This window comes from Salarias fasciatus, chromosome 9 (genome assembly GCF_902148845.1).
Source record: "Salarias fasciatus chromosome 9, fSalaFa1.1, whole genome shotgun sequence".
Taxonomy (NCBI): Eukaryota; Metazoa; Chordata; class Actinopteri; order Blenniiformes; family Blenniidae; genus Salarias; species Salarias fasciatus.
In genome coordinates this window covers 7,157,768-7,184,227 of record NC_043753.1, presented here as the reverse complement: position 1 = coordinate 7,184,227, position 26,460 = coordinate 7,157,768, and the positions used below count along the sequence as shown (strand labels likewise).

General features: G+C 44.6%; 2 protein-coding genes across 2 annotated transcripts; both read right to left on the bottom strand.

Annotated features, from left to right (window-relative positions):
- Nucleotides 1–3,585: 3,585 nt before the first annotated feature.
- On the bottom strand, nt 3,586–15,992 carry slc22a17 (solute carrier family 22 member 17). Its single transcript, XM_030099035.1, has 10 exons — nt 15,548–15,992; nt 14,301–14,825; nt 10,825–10,928; nt 10,040–10,194; nt 8,869–9,034; nt 7,636–7,760; nt 6,337–6,469; nt 6,005–6,228; nt 4,957–5,068; nt 3,586–4,873 (listed from the first exon to the last, which is right to left on the bottom strand). The coding sequence occupies exons 2-10, from the start codon at nt 14,772–14,774 to the stop codon at nt 4,597–4,599; spliced, it is 1,770 nt and encodes a 589-aa protein (XP_029954895.1). The 5' UTR covers nt 14,775–14,825; nt 15,548–15,992; the 3' UTR covers nt 3,586–4,596.
- A 5,977-nt stretch (nt 15,993–21,969) lies between these two features.
- LOC115393969 (CCAAT/enhancer-binding protein alpha-like) lies at nt 21,970–26,354 on the bottom strand. The gene is made up of 3 exons (XM_030099091.1): nt 26,304–26,354; nt 24,405–24,671; nt 21,970–24,330 (listed from the first exon to the last, which is right to left on the bottom strand). The coding sequence occupies exons 1-3, from the start codon at nt 26,304–26,306 to the stop codon at nt 24,022–24,024; spliced, it is 579 nt and encodes a 192-aa protein (XP_029954951.1). The 5' UTR covers nt 26,307–26,354; the 3' UTR covers nt 21,970–24,021.
- Between the last annotated feature and the right edge of the window lie 106 nt (nt 26,355–26,460).

Below are 26,460 nucleotides of genomic sequence, written 5' to 3'. Positions count from 1 at the left end.
GTCATGATTGCAGATTTTATAAGTCTGTACAAAGCTCATTCAGACTAAATGCTATGTTGGTGTGCTGTAGTGCAAATATGATTTTTTTTATATATATATTCATAATGTGTTGTGCCATCAGGGAGTCTCAATAGCTCTTTGAAGAGTTGATTCAAAATAATACACTGAGAATAACAAGAGGAATTAAAATTATAGCTCGTATTTCACTGTTCTCTCATGAATGATAATCAAAAATCCAAAGGGTCACAGTTCAAGGGAGGCAAAGTCAACAAAAGACAGTGAAGCACCAACGTACAGGAGGACGCAGAAAAACAACGACCAGAACACACAAGAAAAGCCCAGTTTGTGCCACAGCCACCAGTAGGGATGGGAATTGTTAAGAATTTAGTGATTCCGATTCCATTATCGATACTGCTTATCGATACGATTCCTTATCAATTCTCTCACTGATTCTCATTGAGTGAGAAATGAAACAATACAAATGGGGTGTTTGCATTAGCTCTTCAATATCTTCATCCTGAACAGAAAAAAAAAAATATCCATGCCATGAAAACTTTGCAAGCTGCAAGTCGCCCCAGTTTCATCTTTTCTTGTGAAATGCATCCAAACTCTGGAGCTTCTTCCTGACGCCAGGTTGGAAAGTTCAAAACCAAGTTACACCGGCCTCACACTGGATGCCCCTGTCTGGTCCAGCTCTGCAGCTCTGTCACTCACACAGCCTCGGTGTGTCTGCTGTCAAGATGATGGAGGTTGCTAGATCTGCCCCAAATATAATATTAAAACTGTCCAACAATAGAAAGCAGTCCAAACCTCCATCTCTGTAGAGAATGCATGTTAAACCCGTAAAAATCGGATTTGCATTTAAAAAAGCACGTCACCAACACATAACCATTTCATCAACCCACCTCGGGTTCAAAAGAAGCTTGATTGTGCGGAAACCCGTCCAATCTGGCAACACAGAGCTATGTTTTGTGCAATTTTGGTGTCTTTGACTTTCCTATAATGAGTAAGTACAACATTTTTCATTCTTCTAATACATATAATCATTAGATCGCGTTGTTTGTTATATATTCTACCTGAAGAATTACAAAAAAGAATGTCACGGCAAAAACACAACAGATTTTATTTTGATTTTGGAACACGTAACTAGTTTCCATCTGGCACCCGACCTGTTTCTCTTTAGATTGAAGCAGAAGGGCTCCGGGGTGAGAAAACATAGGGTCCTTGCTGAAAGTTTTCGGTCCGCGGCTCTGTTGCAGCGCCAGAATGGACCACAGCAGCACTGTGAGAGTCCATGCGCTCTGCGCATGATACATCATCACGCACACAGTGGAATCGACAACGGAATCGTTAAGGAGACAGCCAAACGATTCCTTGGAATCGAGACATGAGGAACCGGTTCTACAGAAGAATCGGTTCTCGATTCCCATCCCTAGCCACCAGGTGACGACAATCACACACAGGTGAAACACATCAGGACAGGGAACAGCAATCAGACATCAGGAGGGGAAGTCAAGAAATCCTAAGACAGGCTATCTTTTAATATGGCAAAAAAAATTGTGATATTTTGTAAAACTGTATTAAAATACATAATATGTTTTTCAGCTTAAACTGCACTTTCTTAGGTAAGCTACTTTGGGTTTCTACTGCTGGGAGATCCTGCACTCTGAACGCTGCATGTCAATAGCGTTATGGAAAAGTAAAGCTTCACACATAAAACCAAGTTAAATGGGGTTTTACACATATATCCTGTTACTCTGAGGACGGCCCTGAGGATGTTGGACCTCAGTTATTGAGTTTGTGATCAATCACCTCATAAATGACGTTTATGCCTATCAGGTTCAGCTGGAATTAGATGCTTCATGTGCAAGCAAACTGAAAGTGCTATTATTGTGTGCACATGCATCTGAACACATTTTGTGGAGGACCTCAGTGAATCAGACTCTATCTGTCTGGTTAATGTCGTATATCTTCTCTCAGGATTTCTGTAGAGCTGGAAATGTATGAAATAAGATGTATTTCTCTCTTTGGAGAATAAAACCGACTTGATTATCCATGGTTGAAGTATCTACAACTATCACTGACACTCGGTACTCGGCTGCCAGATCTGACTCCCACTGACTGTCTGTCTCACAGCACTTCTTTGTTTCACTGCTGAACTTGCAGAAAAAGAAAAGAAAGCGTGTCCCAGAGAAGAAAACCTGCTCCTCAGCCTGAGTCCTGCTGCTGCTTCAGAGCGCCATGCTGACCCAGTGTTGCTTCCATCCATTCAGATCAACCTGTGAAATTGTTCTGGGATTCTTTCTGCTGTGCATCAGTGGGAAAAAGCAATCGACTCCGTCATCCGTCTCAGTCAACACTGACAAACCGAAAATTGTTGTTTAATTAAATCCCCTGTGATTTTTTTTTACAAGCGTCCTCTATGTTTTGCAGAGCTGCAGAAGTTCCCTCCTTTCTGCAGACGTCTGCAGAGCCTCGACAGGTTTCTGCAGGTTTTCAGGACTCGCTTTTGAAATATCTTTTAAACAGCATGCAGCCAAATAAAAAATCAACACGAGGTGAAGCAGGAACAATAACTGTAGCTCTGTTAGACAGTCAAAACATCCATATAGTGACTTTACTGTTTTATAAAACACTCCTGGTTGTTCAACAACTAAACTATTTTTGAGATTTGCAACAATATTTTAGCAGCTTTCAGGTCATTTGTACACTATAGCTGTTCACATACATATATATTTAAAAACAACAACCTACAACTGTTAGAATAATCCAGCATAAATGTGTGTGGTGCAAGTCCAGTCACACGGAGCTCATGCTGATTATGACTTTTAGTTTGTCTCTATCTGGTGGTTGAGACAGGTACTGTGTGTGCATGTGCTTATTTCAAACATAAAAATGAAAGTAAACTAATTGGGAAAAAAAACAACATTTAAATGAATAAGATAAATATAGAAAAGCACCTCGGTGAGCACAACATGAAGGAGGGCCGAAGCGTCAGCGTGGATTCACAGAGCTTATAAAGGCCTCCAGCAGGTGAAGTCAATCCCGAAACGACGTGGGAGGGAAAGGCGGTCGATGATGGAGGCAGAGGCGAGGCCTGTGTTAAAATTTAAAGGTTATTATGGCACGATTTTACTGTTTTCTTGATGTTTTTAATGATTTTTTTCAATCAAGAGAAAGAAAAAAAACAGACCACATGTTTTTATTTAACCAGTTTATTGACATGAAATCAGGTTACAGAGTTACTGCGTCACACTCATGGTCGAACAGTGTCGTCAGACAGAAGTTAATCAAGTGATCATCATCATCATCATCATCATCATCAGTGTATACGTGTTGAGTGCGAGGGGCAGACGGAGGCAGGGGGGGGGGGGCGGGGTCCGGGGCCCTCTTCGGCTCCACGCTCCGTCCCTCTGGAGCCCCCTCATCGGGCCCCCGACCGCTTCTAAACACAAGAACCACCTCAAAGCAATCGATGTGTGAGAAATCTCTACAGCCGTTTGTTCATACCCGTCTATTCCAGCCGAGACGTCGAGGGAGGTATCCAGGAACTATTTCAGCTTCTGAGAACTACATCAAAACAAGCCCTTCAGTGCTTCCACACATGCACGGATGTCGTCACAGATTCAGTCTTCAATCGTCTTTTTCTTCTTTTTTTTTTTTGGACCCGACTGAACTTAAAATCCCATGAAATAAAACTGTGTAAATTTTCCAGTTTACTCAGAATTCCCAGCTCTGAGCGATCCAGTCGATCACAACACTGAACACTGGAAAACTTCCTTCTCCTCCCTCTTTTATTCATATAAATTAAAAAAAAAAAAAAAAATGTAGTGAAGCAAACTGATCTAAGAAGATCTTCATGATTCTCTGACAGATAAATGATCAATCAGTCCATAAACACGGGATTGAAACCTTCAGAACTCATTTCATGGGGTCTTTAAAGCTTGAAAATGTCAAATCTGTGGAGAATTCATTGATTTTGCTCCAGAATAATATAAATAACATATAAATATGACCGGCTCCAGGCCAGATTCAGTAACTGGATCACACTTCAAGTTTTTGTTCCCAATATTGATCATCGATTAAATTTAAAGGCAACGGTCTTTTATTGTTTTAACCATCGTTAAAAAGAAATAAAGATTCAAAGTGCTTCTCGCTGCCTCTCCGCTGCATAGCATACTGAACTGTAAAGACCCAACTGAACTCCCCCCGAAGAAGTTAAAGAAACTAAGTCTAGTGTATTTACAAGGCGATGGTCGGAGAACGGTTTCCTTCCTCACTCACACAGACGAGTGTCACGGAAAATGGTAGAAAAGAGAAAAGAAAAGACAGAAAACAGGAAGTGATAGAAAAATGTGAGGAGAACTGAACCTCGGTGCAGGGTAGGGTGGGTGGAGGGTCGGCGGCGTGCGGCTCTGTCTGCTGGTGTGTGAAACCGACACGAGGACTGGAATGGCTGCAGGATGAAATGTTCGAAGCGCTTCCAGCGGCGGCGAGGATCTGCTGCAGCCCTTGTTCCCTCCACAGTCTCAGTGGAGGCCGAGCGTTCCGGTCCTCCTCCTCCTCCTCCTCCTCCTCCTCCTCCTCCTCCTCCTTTTAGGTCTCCGGGTTGGGCGTGGCCAGCAGCGGCACGTTGTCCCGCCTCCTCCGGCCCAGCGGGGGGCGCTTGTACTGCTCGCCGTCGGCCAGCGTCTGGGGCAGCGGCTTCCTCTTGCTCTCGGGCAGCAGCAGGATGGAGAGCACGGCCAGCAGGGCCAGGGACGAGTACACCACGTGGTGCAGGAAGTAGCCGTAGTGGTTCCGCAGGTCCATGAGCGGCGAGCTGAGGCGGCCCACGCAGCCCAGGGCCAGCACGGCGCCCACGCCGCTGCCCCTGCGCACCGGGGGGGAGAGGTCAGAGGTCAGAGGTCAGAGGTGGGCAGAAAGCGCGTCGTGTCGCCGCGGCGGAGGCATTACCTGATGATGGTGGGCATGATCTCCGCGGTGAAGAAGATGCAGAGCGAGGCCGTGGCTTGAGACGAGAAGAGGCCCAGGACGGAGAAGACGGTGATGGCCGTCTCGCTGAGATCTGGCGGGACAGAGACGCTCGTGTTTCATTCACAGCAGGACACAGAAAAACACGCCGTGTCATAAAAATACCAGGTGGCTTGAACGTATCAGAAAACGGCTGGAAAAGTAACGCTATCCTGCAAACACTGAGCTCGACTGACAGAAATCCACTCGCTTATGAAAGGAGCATATTCGAGCAGAGGCGACCCAGAGAACATTCTCCAAACATCAACAAAGAGTCACTCATTAGTGTCTGGATGGACTGCAGCAGGGTCCAGAATGAACCTGCAAACTCTAAACACAAGCTGACTGCTGTGACTTACAGGAAGAACCGATTCTGAACTGAAACTTTCAAGTTTTTCTTTGTTGTGGTGCAGAGTATCCGTGATGGAAACGTCTACACTTTCACAAAAACAAACAATCACTCCTGAAATCTGATCCTAAAATCCTAAAATTTGACATAATGCAAGTTTATCCATATATTGTGAACGAGAAACTGAGCTGTGATGTTTATTTCAACATTAAATCAAAGCACAGGAATCAAGTTAAAGTTACTGAAAACTCCAACTCTGTGTGTAAAACGTGGTCCAATGAAAGAAGGAGTATTGTCCAAACACACTGACATCATATATTGATTGTTCCAGATCATGTCACATGTTTAGATCATTTCATCTGTTCCCATCAGGATTAGAGTTCTGCCTGCTGCCGCCGCTGCGCCCCTCCCCTCCACCCCCTCCACCCCCCTCCACCCCCTCCACCCCCCCTCCACCCCCCGCCAGCCTCTGATGCAGGATTGCAGCACGGCCTGACACGGCCTTGACTTCACCCTCACTGCAGTGTCCTACATCCTGTCAGGGTGCTGCCGGTCCTCGGCCACCGGGGGGCGACACTGCTGTGGAAAAAAAAAAAAAAACCCTCGGCGCTCCCAGTTGGGGTTTTTCCAGCAGACACTTACACTCCATGAGGCCCAGGAGGATGAGCGAGGCCAGGCCCGTCATGGTCATGAAGAGCAGCAGGATGCCGCGGCGGCCGCACCGGTCCGCCGTCGCCCATAGCAACAGCCAGGCCCCGCCCCCCGCGCACACAGACAGCAGGTAGGTCCAGTAGAAGCTGGGGGCGGTGCCTCGGACGTCCCCCCGGAAGGAGCTGTAGCAGTGACTGATGCCGTGGGAGATGAAGCTGAGGGAGGAGGGGAGGGTGAGACGAGGGTGAGACGAGGGTGAGACGAGGGTGAGACGAGGGTGAGACTTTCTCACTTCAAACGGGGCGGACGGCGGGACGACTTACGAGGTGAAGCCCAGCACACACATGTTCTTCCAGATGTTCCTGCTGTGGAAGAGCTCGGGGAAGGACAGGTGGGGGCGTGAGGAGGAGGAGGGGGAGGCGGAGGAGAAGGAGGAGGCAGGCTCCGAGTCCAGCTCTGCAGGGACAAGCAGGGTGTCAGCCTCAGAGGAGAAATCAAACCGTCACACATTCAGATTTAACAACTTCAGTGGTTTTAATTTGAACTGAAATGTTTGTTGTTTTTTTTTTTATCATTTTAAACAATCAGCAATTCATTCATTCATTCATCTGCTTCACTGCTTGTCCCAGTCAGGGTTGCGGGGTCACGAGGTGCTGGAGCTGATTCCAGCTGGGTGAGGGCAGAGCACACCCTGAACAGGTCACTGTCCTTCACAGTTAAATTTAAAACTGCTTTTTAAATATATTTCACTCATTTTAACTCTAATATCATTTGTCTGATCATTTTTAAGATTTTTAGTCAATTTATTTTCAACCCATTTTAGCTATAACCATTTTTTTAACTATATAATGATTCTAGAAATGTCCTTTTCAGTTCATATCCCACTCTTAATGTCATAATTGTTTTTCTTTAAATATTTCCAGCAATTCTCAAAATGAAGATATTGTAGTTTTGCTCATTTTAGCTGTAATAGTTTTTTTTAACCATTTTTTTACCATTTTTAACTAATTGTTCCATTTTATCTGTAATGCTTCGTTTATTATTTAACAGTTTTACCCATTTTAGCTGTAAGATCTTTTTGTAGCAATGGTTTTTACTGTTTTAGTAGTTTAATATTTAGCTGTTTTACAAACTTCTGACTCACTATTTGGAGTAAAATTGTAGGATCATGCAGAGATCATGCAACGTGACGCCAAAAAACTGCTAGATCGTTCTTCTTTCCTCCAACAGTCCAAAAACCTGCACCTGAGGTTCACTGGTGTTGTTTTAAAGCATATTTTCAGTCGTCCTGCGTTGCTTCATGTTTTCTTATTAGTTAATTAAAAAGCTTCGGCTTCTCGTTCTGCACAGACTGGTTGCAGTTTTGCATTATCCTCTGCTGAAAGGCTAAATATTTACATATAAACAGCTGTAAAAAGCGGCGGAGCTGCTTTCCCAGCGGCATCAGGCCTCTCGCTTTGTTTTTATGTCGGAGCCGTGTCACTTTAATAAACCACGAGTGTTAACTGAGCTGTATTATCCGCTGCATGGTGGTGGGCGTTGGTCTCCACTCGCACAACGAGGAACACATCAATAATGCAGCCCGTATTGAGTTTTCACAGAGGACTCGAAGCCCGACGCACCCGTGAAGCTCTCGTCGTCCCTGGCGTCTCTGTTGGAGTTCCTCCTCTCGGTGAAGGCGTTCATGTCGGCGGAGCGTTCTGAGAGGAGGAGCCAGCGAGGAGACTCTGGAAACACGCCGGGAACGCTGCAGGGGGGGGGGGGGACATGGAAAATCAAAATAAAGCTTATTTACTCTCAGGTAACCTTCAGCCTGCGGGTTCACAGAGCCGCCGCTCTGATTAAAAGCTGCAATTCCATGGCAGTAATCTGACTTTAATCTCTTTTAATTTGGTTTTGAAGGATTACGGTCCTGAGGGGAGCGGGGACCTTAAACAAACACGGCAGGTCTAATGTGTTCTGACAGGAGCTGAAAGGCTCCGAGTGACGAGGAACCAGAATCAATACGGACTCGGAGCCTGCAGGGAGGCCGGCGCCGACGTGTTCGCACTGTCCAATCACAGCCGGGCTCTCGGAGGCCCGGCTCACCTGCAGCGTGCGCAAAATGCTGAAAACCTAAACACTGCTTTATCCGTCTGAGCTAGAATACTGTTTACAATCCATTCTTAGCAAGTTTCTAACTTTATTTTCTGCTACTATATCCATTTTAGCTTTAATACTGTTGTTTGATTGATTTTTAGCAAGTTTATAAAATTTCATTTTCACTATTTTCCCCATTTTAACTGTAGTGCAGTTCTTTCTTTAATTTTTTTTTTGTGTGGAAATGTCATTGTTTTCGCTGTTTTATAAAATTCAGGCTTTTTTTAATCATTTATTTTATTATATTTCATAATCTTAATCGCTCTACTGCCATGTATTTCTTTGAAAAGCACTGAGACTTTGTGTCTGAATAGTTCTCTATAAACACATTCACCTTAACTCACTCAAAATACTGTGTTGTATTGTTTTTTTGTGTTTTTAACATTTAAATCAAGTTTTTCAACTTTATTTTTCACAGTTTTACACATTTGATCTGTGATGCATGTTTCCCCCCTTACAGTAATTTTTGTAATTTGTCTTTTTAGTTGTTTTACTCAATTTAACTGTAATACTGTGTTTGATTCTACAGTTTTCAGTGTAAAAGCTGACCTATAAATCTTTCACTCTTGACTGACTCCGGATCTAAAAGTCAACTTAACAAGACCAGATTTTCTTGAAAAATGTGTAAACCTGCTCATTAAAGACACACCTTGTAGCGTTCAGAGGTTCACATGTACATGCAGACACACACACACACACACACGCGCGCGCCGTACCCGTAGCTGAGGAAGAGTGTGAGCGGGGCGGCCCCGGCCCCCAGCAGGCCCCTCCAGGACTGGCAGCCCAGCGCCACGGCCAGCAGCAGCAGCTCGCCGGCCACCGTGGTCAGGCCGGCCAGCGTGGTCGCCACCAGCCTGAGAGACGGCTCGCACAGCTCCAGACCTGCAGACACACACACACACACACACACAAACACACACACACACACACACACACACACGTCAGTCCTCAGTCAGGGGGGAAACCTGCAGGAACCTGCAGTGACCCGCTCCCTCCTCATGTAAACAGCTCTCTGCACACCTTTCCTCGTTCCAGCTGCAAATTATATTTCTGCAGGTCGTTACGACGCAGCTGGAAGGAGTTTCTACTGTCTGAGGGCCCGGAGAGTCCAAACACGCCGAGTCCTGCAGGAGCCCGGCAGAAAATCCACGTCTGCCCGACGCGCCCAACAACAGAGCTCCAGCAAGCAGGAGCAGGAGTTCAGGAGAAAACCGAATATCTCTGAAATGTTTTCACTGTGTTTCATTAAACTGGGTTATTATGTTAAAAACAGTCTAATCTCATCAACTATTCTAATATCCTGAAGGAGAGGTTTTTATTTGTGTGGCTTATTAGCTAAAATGTTCGTCAAAGTAAAATATATGGTTGTTTCACTGAACTTTTAGAAGAAAATCATGTCAATATGTAACTCGACTGATCTCTTATTCTCAATCCTGGATTAAAAATTAACCTCACTCACAAATCAATATATATAAAACACACACTGTGTCAGTTTCTTCATTTTAATGATTCAATTTGTCTCTCTGTGTTCATGTTTTTCAGGTATCATTCAGGAAGTTTTGACTATAAATGTGTCAATTTTGTGTTAAATTGTATTGATATGGCCTGAAATAAGTAAATAAATAAATGTGAAAGAAATTCCACTCTTCTTCTGTCTTTTTTTGCTGTTTTTCTCCATGGATTCATGACATCTACTGATTATTACCACTCAGACAGACGTCTTTATGAAGAATCCCTGCAGCTCTGGAATCTGCTTGTATCTTAGAAATATTAAATATTAAAAAGGCTTCAGGACTGGGAGAGTGGGCGGATAGGAAAGGGCCAGATTATTTCACAGTGAGACTAAGATTCCCAGCCGGGAAATGCATGGGACGCTGAAACACTCACGGGAGACGTAGAGAGTGAGGTACACGCCGGCGCTGGAGGCCGCCAGGCAGAACCTCATGACGATGAAGATGGAGGGGTACGGAGAGACGCACACCAGCACCCCGAACACCACCGACAGGGTCAGAGAGGTCAGCAGGGTCTTGGACCGGCCCAGCCTGCACCCAAACACACACACACACTGAGTGGGATTCAACTGGAAAAGAAGCACGGCGGCTGTTCAGAGTCACATGGCTGTGTGTTTTCTGACTGATGAGGAGCTGCTAATGATCTAAAGACAACAGATCGTCCACAGTGAGATGTACATCTGATCCGGTCCCGACCGGACGGGTCGATGCGGCAGCCTCTGTGTGCAGATCAGCTCCGTTCGCCTCCGTCTTCCCCGGGAGGCGGCATTAACTCGCTCCTCTTAACAAACAGGCGCCACGCTCAATCGCTCTGCAAATTAACGGGAGCTGTTGGCTGATTAAACCGCCGTCATCTCCCCCCAAAAAAAACACTGCGGGAACAAGGCGGCCCCGGCCGCGTCGATTATCCGCTCCTGCAGAGCGCGAGGAGCTCGCCAGGGTGGAGAGAGGAAGGTAAATACTGGTGAATTTATGCCTGTTTGTGGCGCTTTCCAACAGCAAACAGGAGGAATTCATCTGGTGAGAACTCTCTCTTACATTGGAGCCGATGGAGGGGGTTCATTTGAACATTGCTGCATCTTTCAGTGTATGCGGATGATGTGTGACTCTCTGTCTGTGTGTGTGTGTGTGTGTGTGTGTGTGTGTGAGCGTGTGCTCTACCTGTCAGCGGCGTAGCCCAGTCCGAGGCAGCCGGTCAGGACCCCCAGGATGAAGCACACCTCCTCCACTGGTACCAGCCAGTACTGAGCACACACCAGATCCCACTAGGAGACACAACGACAGGTCTTTATGGTGTCAGTCGCTCCCAAACTGGGGCGCCGGACCCCGTCGGGGAGACGCCACAGATCAGATTCGGGGCCTGATCAGACAAAATTAGACCTGCGCATCTGAACAAGAACCGCCAAAGGAAGAAACAGAGAATTAACTCTTATTAAAAAGCTGTTTTTTTTTCTGTGAGCTGCTGCTGCTCTGCATCACTTTCTCTCGACCTGTGAGAACAATCAGGTTAGGAGACATCCAGCTCCATCAAGTAAAACCCAAGATCAGATATTACAAAGAAAATTAACTCCAACCTCCACTTGGGAATTTATCAATCTTTCAATAATACTAAATAACAATTAACAACACTGCATGTTTGTAAATCTATCAGGTGTATTTCTGCCTAAAAACAGAAAAAAATAGAACAAATTTATTGTTTTAAACAAAGTGAAGTGAGTTAACTTGAACTTTTTTCCTCATATTTACAGAAAACATGCAAACACCTGCACAAATCGTCCAAAATGCGCAGATATGTGCAGCGTTTGTAGCATCTCGTACCTGTTTATACATCTCAGACTGCAGCTCTTCAATGTGCCGCCTCTTAAACTCAGAAGAAAGTAAGTAGGAATAAAATATCCTTTGAAATCTGACTGCACAGAAGTTGAATTCACCGTACAAACATTCAGGAAATTACTACATTTCTAATTAAAATCTGCAGAAAATGAATGTAAATCTATGTTTTTGTCTTTGTGTGTGTGTGTGTGTGTGTGTGTGTGTGTGTGTGTGTGTGTGGGAGCTTTAGTGAGGATGCAGAATTCCTGCTGCATCGACAGGAACTGCAGGAGGAGTGAACGGTGTGGAGCAGAGCAGACCCACGGCTGCCCTCACAACTGAGTTTTAATCACATTAAGCCAAGTCACTGATTTGCATTTACAGCTGAGCTCGGCTAATGTGGCTGAGAGCAAAATGCTTTTAATGATCTGGAGGGAGCGAGAGGGCACGGCGGAAGAAAGAAAAAAAAAAAAACAACAGCACAGGCCTTACATAATGGGAGTGGAAGCACGTAAACATAAAGGCTGTCAGATGTAATCAGCTGAGACGGAGAGCCACGTCAGAGGGCGACGGTATGGGAGGAGGAGGAGGAGGAGGAGGAGGGAATGCACACAGACGGGTTTAGAAAACTCCTCCGACTGGTTTGGTTTGAAACCTGCAGACGCCACACTGACGCTCTTTCTGAGCCGGGTTTTACAGTGAGGTAAAGTCCCGCCTCGGCGCATCGATGCCGCCTCAGCGAACCCAAACCCGAGCCCGTCGCCCCCGACGGCGAGGGGAAACGCGCTCTCTGAGCCCGACGTCAGGGAGAGCGTGGCTGGAGGCCTCCGCCCGTAAAAGCCGCCCCTGCTGCCACAAACCAACAGCGCCGGGCGTGGTTCTGAGACGAGGAGTGGAAACACCACGGCCACACCAGAAACGTACAGGGAAAAACCTGAAGTTAAGGACGCTGCAGTGAGGAATCAATCCCTCCATGTCCAAAACTATCACAGGAACATTTAGAAACCAGCTTCCATCATGGGAAGATTACTACAGTGAATTTATTTCCCCTGTTTTTACTTTTTAAATATAGTCCACAAACATGTTATTATCAGTTTACAGTAGCCCTGCTTCATATTAACAGATCTACACTTACTAAAGTTCTGAATGTGCGTCTTTATAAAGTTTACAGTGATCCTCCCGTTCGCTCTTTCTACTGAGTTTTCTTTGGAAGTATCATCTAAAAAACTGAGCATTGCTCATTTTCAGTGAGTTTACTTATTTTTCTCTCACAATAACATGAATACACTTACTTTTAACTTATAGGGAATAAAATATTTTACTGTAAACAGCAGGAATTAAAAAAATCTCTATTGAAGCAAATTATTTCATATGTTTTGGAAAACAGCTATAATGCAGTGCGTCTATTACAAAGGATTATGGGAAAACTGAAGGTTATTTCAGGGGAATTCAGCTTTATCATAGTATAAACAATATATTACAGTAAATATCAAAGCGTCGAGCATGAATTACGGATAAAAGAGGGTAAAGGGTGAAAGGTCAGAGGCACTGTGCTGATCCCTGATGGGTGAAATGATTACCGTCTCGTTCCTGTTTGTGCACATTTCATTCCGTTAAGATAACAGAGCTTCAGTTTCTGCTCAGTTCCACACACCAGTTCTCTGCTGTGACGCAGAACGTCCATCTCTGCCAAAGAGAGCCAGATATGAGCCGTTCAAATGCGATTCAAGCTCTGATCAACAAGTATTTTTCAAAATGAAAGCCTTTTTTCCAAATTTAACACAAGTTTCAACCGCCAAACGAGTGAAAAAAACTCAACATTTTAGACTCTGCAAATCTGCATTGAAGCAGAATCTCACTTCTTCATGGGGTAAATGTTTGCGATGACAAGAGTGAAGCATGAGGCCGCTCTATTAATATCATATCATGTAATATCATACAACACTTACATAATAGTGGCTGGATAACGCCGTCAGTTCTTTTCCTTGTGAATTCAGCTTCAGTAAACCTGCCGGATATTTAACTACCGGGTGTGGAAACACCAGTTAATGAATAAACTCAGATTTTTTTGGGAGGAACGTACATTCATTAATCGAACACAAACGGTCACTTCAGGATCTTACGGAGCTTTTTAGTGATCGCAAAGCTTCAAATCTGCAGCGAATTTATAATCAAACTTATAAGATAATTGCAAACACTGATAAATACATAAAGTATTTTTAGCTTTTACCTCGAGATGTTTGGAGAAAAACACTGAAAATCACCATTAAAAATACTAAAATCCAAATGAAGACAATGGGGAAAAAACCCATTTATTGCTACCAGTTTAATCTAGATAAAATCATCCGTCCTCCACCACGGTGCCGTGGTTTGCATGTTCTCCATGATTCCATGTGACATTCAGAGATTCCGCCTGCTTCTATCAGGACCCTGATTTTATTCTCACTTTACACGACGCTGTTTTCAAGTGAAAACGGCAAACTTTCACACTGTTTTTGCATTTCAGAAAAGTTTTGCCTTCACACAGAAACGTTTTGAAAACGATGTCCGTTTACACGGAAACGGCAGAAACGCTAGAAATCGATGCAGTTTGCATTCCGATTCCGAGAAATAAAGTTTCCCCCATTTCCATGGCGACGGAGTCAGAGCACTTTCAAAAAGTTCCACTTTGGAAGCCGCTTTCAAAAAAGTTGCGTTTTCAGCACCGTTACCGTGTAAACAGGACCTAAAACGTGACGCCACTGATCTGATGATGGAAGCAATGTGAAAGTCAAACGCGCACAGGAAGAACATGCAAGCTCTGGAGCGCGTCGGGCCGGGGTTACCTCGGTGACGATGTTGTTCTTCAGCCCCTCCGTCACGTTGTAGTCCCAGCCGTCCTCGCAGTCCACCACCGCCGACTGGCTCCCGTTGGCGTACTGCCGGCACTGCGACAGCCCGCCGCCGTCCCCCGCCCGCTCGCCCTTCTCCCAGGGCAGGGAGGCGTTCAGCACCTCGGGCGAGGGCAGCGGGCCCGGCAGGTGGCAGTGGTGGCGCGGCGACAGCGTGATGAGGGGGTCGGACGACAGCAGGAAGGCCAGGAAGAGGTTGGGCAGGATGGACAGGGCGATGAGGACCCGCTGCTTCTTACGGCCCAGGGCCAGAACCATCACCTCCCCCGTGGGGGGCAGCGAGGGGGGCGCCGGCAGCGAGGACGAGGACGGAGCCGGGGAGGACGGCACGGGGGAGGAGGGCAGGGACGGGGGAGGGGCGGGGCAAGGGGAGGGGGAGACCAGCGGCGGCGAGTCCGGGGACGTCATCGCAGGTGGATCCAAGCCTCCGAGGAGGAGGGAAGGAGTGGAGGAAGAGCTCTGTGGAGGGAAGAGAGGAGACTTCAGACTCCAGAGCGATCCTGCACATCTGGAGATGGACAACAACAACGTTCCCCTCCGGAGTGTCAAGACTCCCCGTCCTCATTCCCCTGAAACGGGGCACTTTTAGAGCTGACTCTAACTTGTGGCCTGAGACGCTAACTGCCTCATTTTCATCATTTCTGTGTAAACAGATGTTAATTAAACAACACTGCTGTGTAAACACTAAACTTTCCCGGAACGAAAATAGTGTGTTTTCACTTGAAACGCTGTCATGTAAATGGAACTGAGAATGGTTTAACCGACCAGAGATGCTGCTTTTACATGTAAATGTGATCATTTTGATTTTACTTTTTCTCATGACATGTTGTTGTGATATAAGATCCCAGTTCTGTGTGGAGGATCAGACCCTGTGTGGAGGATCAGACCCTGTGTGGAGGATCTCGGGCTCAGTCTGGGACCCTGTGGAGGGTCTTCGCCCCCCTCCCCAGCCTCCTCCACCGGCCACATGCACCATGTTTTCCCTGCACAGGAAGTCTTGCAGAAAGGAATCCCTCAGGGTTACATAAGAGCCTCTTTTTTTCCACCTCTCGCCACCATGGAGGGGGAGCAGAGGACGTGGAGGGAATGTTACAGACAGAGACACGTTTCTACCCCAGCGAGGGGCAGTAAACCGGCGGTGCGGGAGCGGAGCAGACACCTGCTTCACGTCTCAGACTCACCCGTTAAACGCCGCTCAGCCCGCGGTGGGAAACATCAGCACATCCCGGGAGAGGAGCCGCTTCACCGGGGGAGACGACACAGATCGGGGGGGGGGAAAAAAAAAAAAAAACACTCCACCGAGCAGGAGCAAGGACGGCACCGGAGCCCCGGTTCGTCCCCGGTTCGTCAGGGATCCGTCCGCCGCGGTGACATGTGATGATGCCCGCCGGGATCCAGACTCCTCTCCTCCTCCTCTCCTCCTCCTCCTCGTCTTCCTCCTCTTCTTACCTCTATAGAGCGATTTAATCCAAGTTCCACGCGGTTATTAGACGGCGGGTATCTGTGTCCGACATGGCGTTAGAGGAGAAACCGGTCGTCGTGCTGCGGCCGCCGGACAAAGAGAAAAAAATAGCCCGTTTAAAGAGAGCAGCTCCACCGGAGGCCCGCTTCGGCTCACATCGGAAAACTTCGGCAGGAGAGACCGCCCACTCGGGTCCCACGAAGATCGTCTATTAATAGAAGTCGATCACACCGCAACCCTCTTCTAATTCTTTTAAGTTTTCTTGATTGAATTTAACTTAGTTGAATTCGTTAAAATTTTCATGTCTTCCTGAATTTCAGTGGAAATCAGTCAAGCTAGTTAAATTACCTAAACAATTGATCAAAACAATTTTATAGAACCATTTCATTCCATTCTGATTAGTTTTATGATTAGTTCATTATATAAGTTGAATTAGTTATTTGAAATAAGTCTGTTTACATGATCGAATATAAATGAGTTACATTGTTTATGTTAAGTGTCAGTGTCAGTGTGTTAAGTTGTCTTGACTGAATTTAAATCAGGAAAGTTCACTGAACTTATTCGGCTGTTTTAATTTTATTAAAATGTCTTAATTTAGTTAAATTAGTCAAGCTGTTTAAGTCAATTAAATTGTTTGAATCAGCCTCATAATTAAGAATGTTGGTTACTTGATTGAATTCTAATGTGCTATATTGGTTGAGTTAGTTAAATTAAAAAGACTATCTTGACTGAATTTAGCTGAAGTCCATTGATTATTAGTTGAATTGCTTTCTGAATTTCAATTGTAAACACTGGTGAAGTATTTTTGTTTATTTCAATTTAGCCAAATCAGATGGAGGACAGATAGACAAATATTCTATTATAATTTAGCCTATTTTCAATGTAATAAATACCATAATGTAATGTAACTTGCCACCAGTGTTTTTCAACTAATGTAACAATTTATTAAAGCTGCTGTAGGCAGGATTTTGCTAGTCAATGCTCATTTTTCTGTGTTTTCTTTGGATTAAATGTTAGAGTATCCATTGATAATCCTTTAGGAGTGTAGCATAATTGCACTACCGCGAGGGCGCAGAGTTTCCATCCGTCTCTGTTCTGAGCTGAAAAGGATTCTCGACTGCTCCCGGTATGTTTGACCAATCAGAAGAGACCCTGAGGCTCTATCCTGATTGGTCAAGGGGCAGCACTTCAAAGCTCTGCTTTTCATGAACGCGCATGAAGAAGTCCAGGCCCGCATATTTACCTGCCTCGTCGGACATAACATCATCAAAACACCACGGAGGACACTGTCTGTTTCTTCTCTAATTCTTTAAAAAAGGCTTTGACCCCAGGTTGATTCACCTGTGAAAAGGTCACAGGTGAATCAACCTGCCGGCGCAGGCGGCCGTGACACTGCCGCCCCGCTCCGCACCCCGAGGTGGGCACGACTCCGGGCAATGACGTATATAGTACCTATAGTACCTATCTATGTACGTCATTGACTCCGGGGTTCAAATCGCCATCTTGGATGGGTCAAATCGCCATCTTGGATGGGTCAAATCGCCATTTTGGATGGGTCATATCGCCATCTTGGATGGGTCAAATCGCCATCTTGCGAAGGTAATCCTGCCAACAGCACCTTTAATATTGTTGAAGAAGCATTATGTAATGACTGCAGAAAATAATGTAATACATCTTAAGATATAATTTTCTGAGGTTCAGCGCACTTTGCACTATTAAAATATCCATAGTGGATGGATGTCATTAAACCTTCTCTCTTAATCATGGCTGTAAGAAATAGTTTGCTATTTCATTACATTACTGATTGCTGCAAGTGCAGGACGCATGCTGGCACAAAGAAATGTGCACAAGAATGTCAGAGTGAGAGCTCGCCTCCTCTCACGCTCTCTGCTGCAGGCAGCAGCGTGCCGCATGGTGGAGACATAAATCAGACAGAGACAGGTGAGACACACTGTTCTCCTGTCCTGGTGGACACACACACACACGCACACGCATGCACGCACGCTGCTCCACTGTTCTCCTGGTGGACTGTTGTGTTATAATTATTACAGAATTAAATTTAAATTGCTTTCACCTCAACTTTAGCATTTTAATATAATATTTTCTGTTCTTCTCTTCTTCAAGATGTTCCATATAGTTTTAATGTCAATTGATTTTAGTGTTTGAGTGGTTATAGCTGAGTTTTTTTTTTTTTTTTTTTTTTTTTTGTCATTAATTTCCTGAATTTTGGGGGGAAGGGGTCTTTATTTTCAGTATCACCTGTGAAGCAGTTTGCATGACAGATTATTATTTGGCTTCTTAAATTAAACAGAAGCTGAACTTCAGCAGATTCTACAGTTGCAGTTTTACTCCACCTATGTGTGATTGACAGTGTGTTGCAGGTGCAATAAGTTAACCTAATTTATTTAGCACATCCTGACAATTAAATGTGTGAGGAAGAAAAAGAAATTCCAAAGAGCTTTACAGACATTAACGTTAACATCATTAACTCTGAATGATGTGTTCGCGAGAGTGAAAGTGTATGGAAGGCCTCTGACAGCCTGCTGTGTCTTCAGGGGGGAATAAAGACGACATATTGTGTTCTGTTGAAATGTCCCGCAGCATCGTGTGGAGCAATCTGTGGTCCTCGGACTGCAACATCTCCCAGAGTGAAGAAAGACTGTGTTTCACCCCATGCCTGCCGGGTTACTCAACAGCGGCAGCGGAGCGTACGACGCCGCCACAGATCCCTGAGAAGCAGCTTCAGACGCTTCATTCTCAGATTCCCACCATTAATTCCCTGAAGATTAAACTCGCTATTCACCGTTACGCCACTTTATATTTGACTTAGACGGATAATCCCTGTAAAAATTAGTTACACGGACACAGTTAGAGGGATTTCTGGGTACGTTTCCCGAGTGTAAAAGCAGCTGTAGAGCTGCAAAGTTGCTGTCTCTGTTAGTCCCACATCCAGACTGTAGAGCATCTTCCGCCACTTCTTATTGCAGTAAATTAACATTTCATTGTGAAGCATCTGCTCTTCAGTCAATAGTTTCTCCTCTACTTTTAGAAGAATTAACTGACAGCTGTAATCAATTCCCCTTTTTCATGAAGTCAAAAGCCTTTTTGCAGAACTGTTGCAGGTTTGATCGTTTCCAGTGAAGGACTTCATTCACCTGCTGGTGTGATAAGTTACTCAACGCCTTCAGAGGTTCTGGACTCTGTAATGATTATCTGGAGTCTGCAGTAATGTTTCAGCTGGATGTGGTGTCAGGATGAGAAAGAAAGTGATTCAGGTGCTGTTTACACAACGCTTTCCAGTGAAAATAGCAAACTTTCATAGCTTCACTCAACAGCGAGCACCAGAGCCAGACTAAATCGCTCTTCTGCACATGTCTGAGTAGATGAACAGTAGTATGAACGTCTGTCTGCAGGGTGGAACGACTCCACTTGGTAGTTTAGAGTATAGAGTCAAAAGTAAAAACAAAGCAAGTTTTAATTGAGATTCAACAAAAGTAAAGCAGGTTTACAAATGTCGCTTGTGCAAGCCTGTGGTTTTATCTCTCTCTTTTTCCTTTTTTGTTGGCGGGGCGGGGGGGGGGGGGCGGGGGTTAGAGCAAATTAAAGAACAAAGTCCATTTCCATCAACATTTACAATCAATACATCAGAGTTGGGTATATAGATGGCATTATAAAACAAAAGATGGAAAAAACTGGGGTCCTAACCAACCTCTGTCCTTACACCCCCCCCCCCCCCACATACTCACATATGGGGAGGGGGGTGGACAGATGGAGTCAATGAAAGGTTGCCAAGTTCTACTGAAGGTTTTCAAGGAAACTCAAAGGGAAAAGTGAGTCCTCTCCAGGTTGACACACATTACACGTTTCTTGTCAAAAAATGTAATCAATAATGTACTCTAATTACTTCAGTAAAAAAAAGCAATGCACCAGATTACTTTTAGTTTAGATTACTTCACCAGCAAACATACAAATGAAGACAAAGTCAATTACAATGTTTCATCCTCTCCGTGTATTGACAGCTCTACACACAGCAAACACACAGTGCTCTGAGTGTGATGAACACATGCTGAACTCTGTTCAGCTCCAATTAATACCAACAGCATGACCTCTGACCCCAGATCAGCTCCATCAGTTCAAACTGTGTTCCTCCAGTAGTTCTACAGAACAGCAGCAGCAGCGGTAACTGTACCGCTGTAGAGACGAGGAGCAGTAGTCTGTCTTCAGGTCGGCCATGCACAGTATTTTTTCAAGAGTTCAGAGTTCATTCATTCCCTCCTGGCAGAAGGTAACATTCAGTCTCCAGTAAATCCTCCATCCAGGCTGAAGATATTATTGCCTCCATCAGAGTTCAGCCTGGTGAGGCTGTGGTTCTCAGCAGCAGGTCACTGACAGGTTAGCAGGCTAATAAACCTTTAGCTTCACTGTCAGTTCAGGTGTGTTTCGTACCTGTCGATGGTTCTTCAGGTTTGACGTCGAGTCCCTGGATGTTGAGAGCATTTTCACAGCTGGGAGGCAGAATTTACATTGTACGGAGAAGTTCTGGGCCTCATCTGACTGAAATACAAAATGATGTCTGAGTTTCCAGCCAGTGAATGACTTTCTCTCCCTGGGAGCAGCCGTGACTCCAGCTGCAGGTGGTAAAATCCATGGCATCGCTGGTTGTTTCATTCATGATTAAACATATAACAGTAGAGCAGGACGCTGCTCCAAGACAGCCTCGTTGTTGTGTCTATTCTTTATATATCTATGTTGGTGTCGAGGTTTGTGCCATAAAGTGCCACAAAGTCCGTACAGCGCTTATGTCTTTCTTTCTTTTTAGATATTTGTTATTCTGGTATATTCCATGTGATTTTCAAAAGTAATCCATATTTTTATCAGATATACGAGTATCTCGTATCTGTAAAGAGATTGCGTATTTTTTTTATGTACTGTAATGGATTAAAGTTACTTTTTGTATCCTAATTACGAAACACCATTACACGTAGTCTGTTACTCCCCAACCCTGTTGATACAATATAACATTTTGTGTAATCATCTATTGTGGGTTGGAGGGTGAAGGAAAGTCGTAAAGGTTATGACCTTTGGAGGTGTGCGGTGTGTCTGTTTCATGGAACTCCAAAAGGCCCGTCAGGGGGTCGAGGTCGATCGTGACACAAAACCAGCCTTTCTGATATGTGTAAAGAGACATCATTTTAAAAATGCTACCTTGTAAACGCCAAATTTTTCCAAAACAAAAACGTTTTGACTTGAAACATTGTCGCGCTCCATGAAAACAGAGGAAATACCCGATTGGAAAATGCTTTTTTGTGTTTGAATCCATTCCAGGATTTTAGTTTTTCTTGTGCGACTCTTTTGCATGTTTTATTTTCAGTATTTCAAAGGTTGTTGATGCATATCTAATGTCAAAAGCTAAAAATGAAACAAAGCGAAGCTGAAATTTCACAATAAAATGTTCTCTCCATGCAGCGCTGTGAGCGTGTGACTCACTGCACATGACTCGGGGGATTGTAATAACTAAATAAAACCAGATTAACCGAAGTGTGGGGCCGGTAGCCCCCTCCCGCCCCCCTCCTCACGTCTGCGTCTCCTATCTCTGCGTCCCTTCGCAGCCATCACAGCCACAGGAAGACCCTGGCAGCCCGACACGCTGATGCTATCTCTGCGCTCCTCGTCTCCGTCCCCGGCTGTGTCGAAATCTCGCCCATCCCACAAAGGGAAACCGCTGGTGCACAACGGCCCGCGGCCCGGCGTCCGTTTGTGTGGGCAGGCAGCTTATGGGAAATAAAGGAGGGAGGCGGGCGCCACGCACGTCCCCCCGGCGGAGGATGCTGAGGACACCCCAGTTACATCACAGCCAGAAGATGCAACAAATTAGACAAGAGAATTGACCTGAATGTCTTCTGTGTCTGCAGCAGAAATCCATTTTCTTCCTTTATGTGTGTAGATCGAGCATTTCGTTAAGAATCTTCCAAACTTTATGAAATAATCCCCATTAATCCCCACAAGCAGAGTTTGCAGAGGTAGAAAGAGACACTTCGATTTGTAGATTGACTCCCCCTTTAAAACCACAAGCTGTTGAGCAACTGCGTTGGGAAACAACACTTACAATCAGCTCCTCTGACCAACACAACAAGCGTCAGGTACACCATTAGGCAACCTTTATTAAATCAAGTCCAGTAACAAAAAAGGCACACGAGGTTCCAAACATCTGACGTGAAGACAGGAGACGTCACTTTGAGATGAATATGTGAGGTTTTAGTTGTATAAAAGCTGCTTCACGGGAACTTAAGTTCTCTTTTTTGTTTATTCTTGATCTTTCTCTTGGTCGTTATGCGCTCTTAAGTCCCTGGATCCACAGTTTAAAATGCACATTTACACATGCAAACTAATATTCTGTCACGTCCATGTATTTCTAATGGGACGCCTCAGATATAGTTCAGTCCTGCTGTAAACACTCAAATAAATTACAACCTTAAAAATGAACATGTAGTTAAGTTAAAAGTATTCCACCGTTTGAAACCCATCAGTCTGAGCTGAAGAGAAGCTGGGAAACTTCGCACACATTGCAAAAGTTCAAAATCTACATGGTAAATGGTAAATGGACTACACTTATATAGCGCTTTTTACCCTGCACTGACAGAGCCCAAAGCGCTTTACACTGCAACATCACATTCACCCATTCACACTCACATTCACACACCATACATATGTACATCGACACATGTAGACAAGAAGAACTTCCCCTTCGTTCGATTGTAGAGAAAAAAAACATGCACAAGACTTCAAGTAGTGGCTGTTGTGTCTTTTCTTTGCAGTTTTATGGTAAAAGGATAGCAGTTAGAGATGCACTGACGCACTCTTAAAGGACAAGGATGAATCTTCAGCTACTCGCCGATTCTGCAGTATTCATTCTCTACAAGTAAACGATACACAAAGGCTGTCTCACGTGACGTTGGTGATGGATGCCGTCATGTGAACCTCGCCGGGTTGTATCAGATCTTCTACGAGTCGTTATCGGTGCATCGCTAATAAACAGAATCGCAGATCTGTTTCGGGACTTCTCGATTTGACTTTCTCAATTTCAAAATGAGCACCAAAGTTTTCCATTCAGGCGAAGATCTGGACTCTTCGTCTTTGAGGGATCGACCTGAGACGGGGACGCTTCTGTCCGAGGTCTCATCTCACTGGGCTACAACAGCTACAACATGCATGGTCAGATTCAGAAATCCAGGGAAATTATTGATGAGTTTCACCTGGAATAACCTTGAACACTGAATTTAAATCTTGATATTCAAATTTTGATTCTGGATATTTGGGATATCTGCCGACTCCACATCTGCGCAAGACTTGCTTGACCTTCCCGACATCAATCGACCTTCTAACGATCGACGCTTGTCAACATCTAAAAAAATAACTCGCTTGACATTCAGGTGAAATTCGTGGCAGTGCTCACTGGACATTTTCAGGACATTCATCCGACGCTCGATCAACCTTCGCACAATGAGCGTTTAGCATTCAGGAGACACTCCTGCAGCATTCCCATGACGGTCCACTGACATTTTATCAACATTTTCACGATGCTCGCTCCACATTTGCACTCGATCCTCGCAGGAAATGCATCACACGGTGTTTGCGTGACATTTGCACGACAGAACGATGAGCATTGGAAATGTGGGACGGTCCAGACACTTGAATGTGTCACAGTTAATGCAGACCATTGAGGATTGTTGGTTATATCAGTTCAGTCTCTTCCCGGCTGATCCTTTCATAGTCTCAGTGACGACAGTTCACCTCTCAGTTAGCAACTTTCTAATTCAGCCTGAACGGTTTGAGACAACTTTCCAAATGTCCTGGATCGGGGGTGTCAAACAGGTTTTAGTCCAGGGGCCACATGAGGTCTACCTTCATTATAAGTGGTCCGGACTGGTAAATAGTGCCATAACAACCTTTCAATTTAAAGTTAAAAGTTTTAGAGTATCTGTGATAAAAACAGCCATTCTTGCATCTGCAACTCTTCTGAAATTTATTGGAAAAAATCAATATTTTCTTTGAAATCTTTACCGTGGTGGGCCCGATTGGAGCCTCTTGTGGGTCGGTGTTGGCCCACAGGCCTTATGTTTGACACCCCTGTCCCAGACGCAGTGGACCTGGGATGTTGCAGCCCGGTGAGCTGGCCCCGGCGTCGCCCGGTGCTCAGATGGCGGCCCCCGCCGCCGCGGGGCCCTCGTCGGGCCCCTGCAGGTGCTGCTGGGACAGGATGTGTTTGAGCGTGTCCAGCTCCTGCGTCAGCTGTCCTATCCTCATCTGCAGCTTCTGGTTCTCCTCCTGCAGCTGCTGGGCCCGCTGCTGGGTCAGCAGGATCCGGCGCCGGGCCTTGTCCCGGCTCTTCCGCACCGCGATGTTGTTCTTCTCGCGCCTCAGGCGGTACTCGGCGCTGTCCTTGCTGATGCTCCTCTTGGTGACGGGCGCTCGCAGGGTGGGCAGCAGGAAGGAGGAGAAATCCTGCCGAGAACACAGATGAGCGCGCGTGAGGAGGAAAGACGGCGGCGTGGCGGTGGGCGGGCGTGAGGTCTGACCTGCTGAACTCCTCCGTGGCTCTGCTGGGGGTTCGAACCGGGCCCGCCGGGGGCGTACGGCAGGTACGACAGCCCCATCATCTGCTCCGACGCCCGCTCGTCCTCGCCGCCCCCCCTCATGTAGGACATCATGTCCATCTGGGGCAGCTGGTTGGTGGAGGCGGGCTGGTGGTGGGGCGCCACCGGGTTCAGGGTCTGGCTGTGGGTCTGACCCGGGTACGAACTCACCCACTCCTGGATGACCGAGGAGACCCTGGAGTCAGACATCTGGAGGGGGCGACACAACAGCAGGGATTATCGTTTCAGCAACAACAAAAAAAATGGAAGAAAATTACCTGACGAAGACAACACATTTGATGAAAAGAAATTTGACAGTAAAAATTCTTTTAGCTCTACAAATAAAGAACTAATGAAATATGATGATAAATTTACCAATCTCTGTGGGTTTTTTTTTTTTGACATTTCTAATAAATGACAATGTCATTAAAAACTTTGGACTTAGTGCTGTTATACTTTTAATTCAAAGTAAAAAAAAAGGTCTTTCCGTTGTTCAGTCTGTTTCCTATTTTACCATCCTCTTCCATTCTCCTCTTTAGAATATAAAAGTAAATTGTTATATTTTCAGGAAACTTAAATACAAACACATTCTGTTGATAGAAGGAAAGCAAAAAAATAAATATTCTTTATTTTCTTCCTTATGCAGAATTGGACATACAAAGGTTATTGCTGTCTGTCTCCAGTACAGAATAAATGCTGCCTTTTTTTTCTTATTTAAATTACGAGACAAACATAAACACAAAGTCTCATAAGGTGTTTTGTTGTGAACAATGAAGACAATCGTTTCTTAAAATGAAAAGGAAAACTAAATCCTCCTCGGGGCTGCACTCTCCACTTAGACACATGTTAAGGTTATTTCTGTTTGGTATAAAAGGAAAACAGCGTAGTTAAAATATGTTTTACATTCCTTTTTTTTTAATTTTGTCGTTAAATTTTGCTTCGTTATTTTTTTATTTGTGCCACAAAATTCCTGTACACCCCATCATCTACATTTACCTCTGACAATAGAAAATAAAGGTCGCTAAAATTAAGAAAATTTAATTTTCTCACTAAAATAAAACTCTTAAAATGTGTCTGTTTTGTCATTTGATACTGATAAAAAAAAAAATTTAAAATAAGAGTGTGACACTTGAACCGGTTTTGAGCACCAAAAGAGCTGCAAGTTTGATTTACAGTTCATCCACATTTCTAAATATTAGAAGTAAAACACAGCTTTTCTGAACTGTGAGGATTTATAATGTAGCCAATCTAAATAGTAGATTTAACTTGGGAATGTATTTCAGATTTGACAGCCACATTTTAGAATCCTCTACATCATCAAATTCATTATTTAGATAATTTGAACCATAAAAAATGATGTGTGAATAACAAGATGAAAATCTCATTACAACATTCCTTCCTACAAAAGCAAACTTTACATTTTCAGTCATCTAATTAAAAACTAAACTTCAGTTTTCAAGTTGTTTAAGTACAAATAATTGCATTTATTCACAATGCTTCAAATGCTTCAGTTAATATGTTGTCAATGATGATAGATAGATAGATAGATAGATAGATAGATAGATAGATAGATAGATAGATAGATAGATAGATAGATAGATAACAAAAAACTGCAATATTACTATAATTCATCAAACTGCAGGAATTAGCCTAGATCTGTATTTATAATGTATCATATCTTCATTTATCGTTTTCCTTTTGAAAATGTTTGAAAGTCAGATGTAAGTTTGATTTTTATCAAATCAACTATCAGAATCAAATTTGATTGTTGATTAAATCAGTAATCAAAAGTACCTTTGGATGTTGAATGAACTTTATTGGTAAAAGTTTGATGGGACTCACCATGACTGTGGCAGATCAGATTATAATCCCGCGCCCAGCTCCTCCTCACAGTGTCGGACTGAAAAGTGAACTCACAGGTACCCCATTACTTCCTCACGCTCACGCACACACGCACTCACGCACGCACACATTACTACTCCTACTACTACTCCAACTA

Bases quoted from the DNA above. Each gene is read 5' to 3' on its own strand.
- LOC115393969 (XM_030099091.1), bottom strand. The intron at 24,331-24,404 runs GTCAGACCTCAC...TGTTCTCGGCAG, and splicing joins GCCACGGAGGAGTTCAGCAG to GATTTCTCCTCCTTCCTGCT.
- slc22a17 (XM_030099035.1), bottom strand. From the start codon at position 14,774: ATGACGTCCCCGGACTCGCCGCCGCTGGTCTCCCCCTCCCCTTGCCCC. The intron at 10,929-14,300 runs GTAACCCCGGCC...TGTGTCTCCTAG, and splicing joins AGAACAACATCGTCACCGAG to TGGGATCTGGTGTGTGCTCA. The intron at 9,035-10,039 runs GTGAGTGTTTCA...GTGTGTCTGCAG, and splicing joins CCTCACTCTCTACGTCTCCC to GTCTGGAGCTGTGCGAGCCG.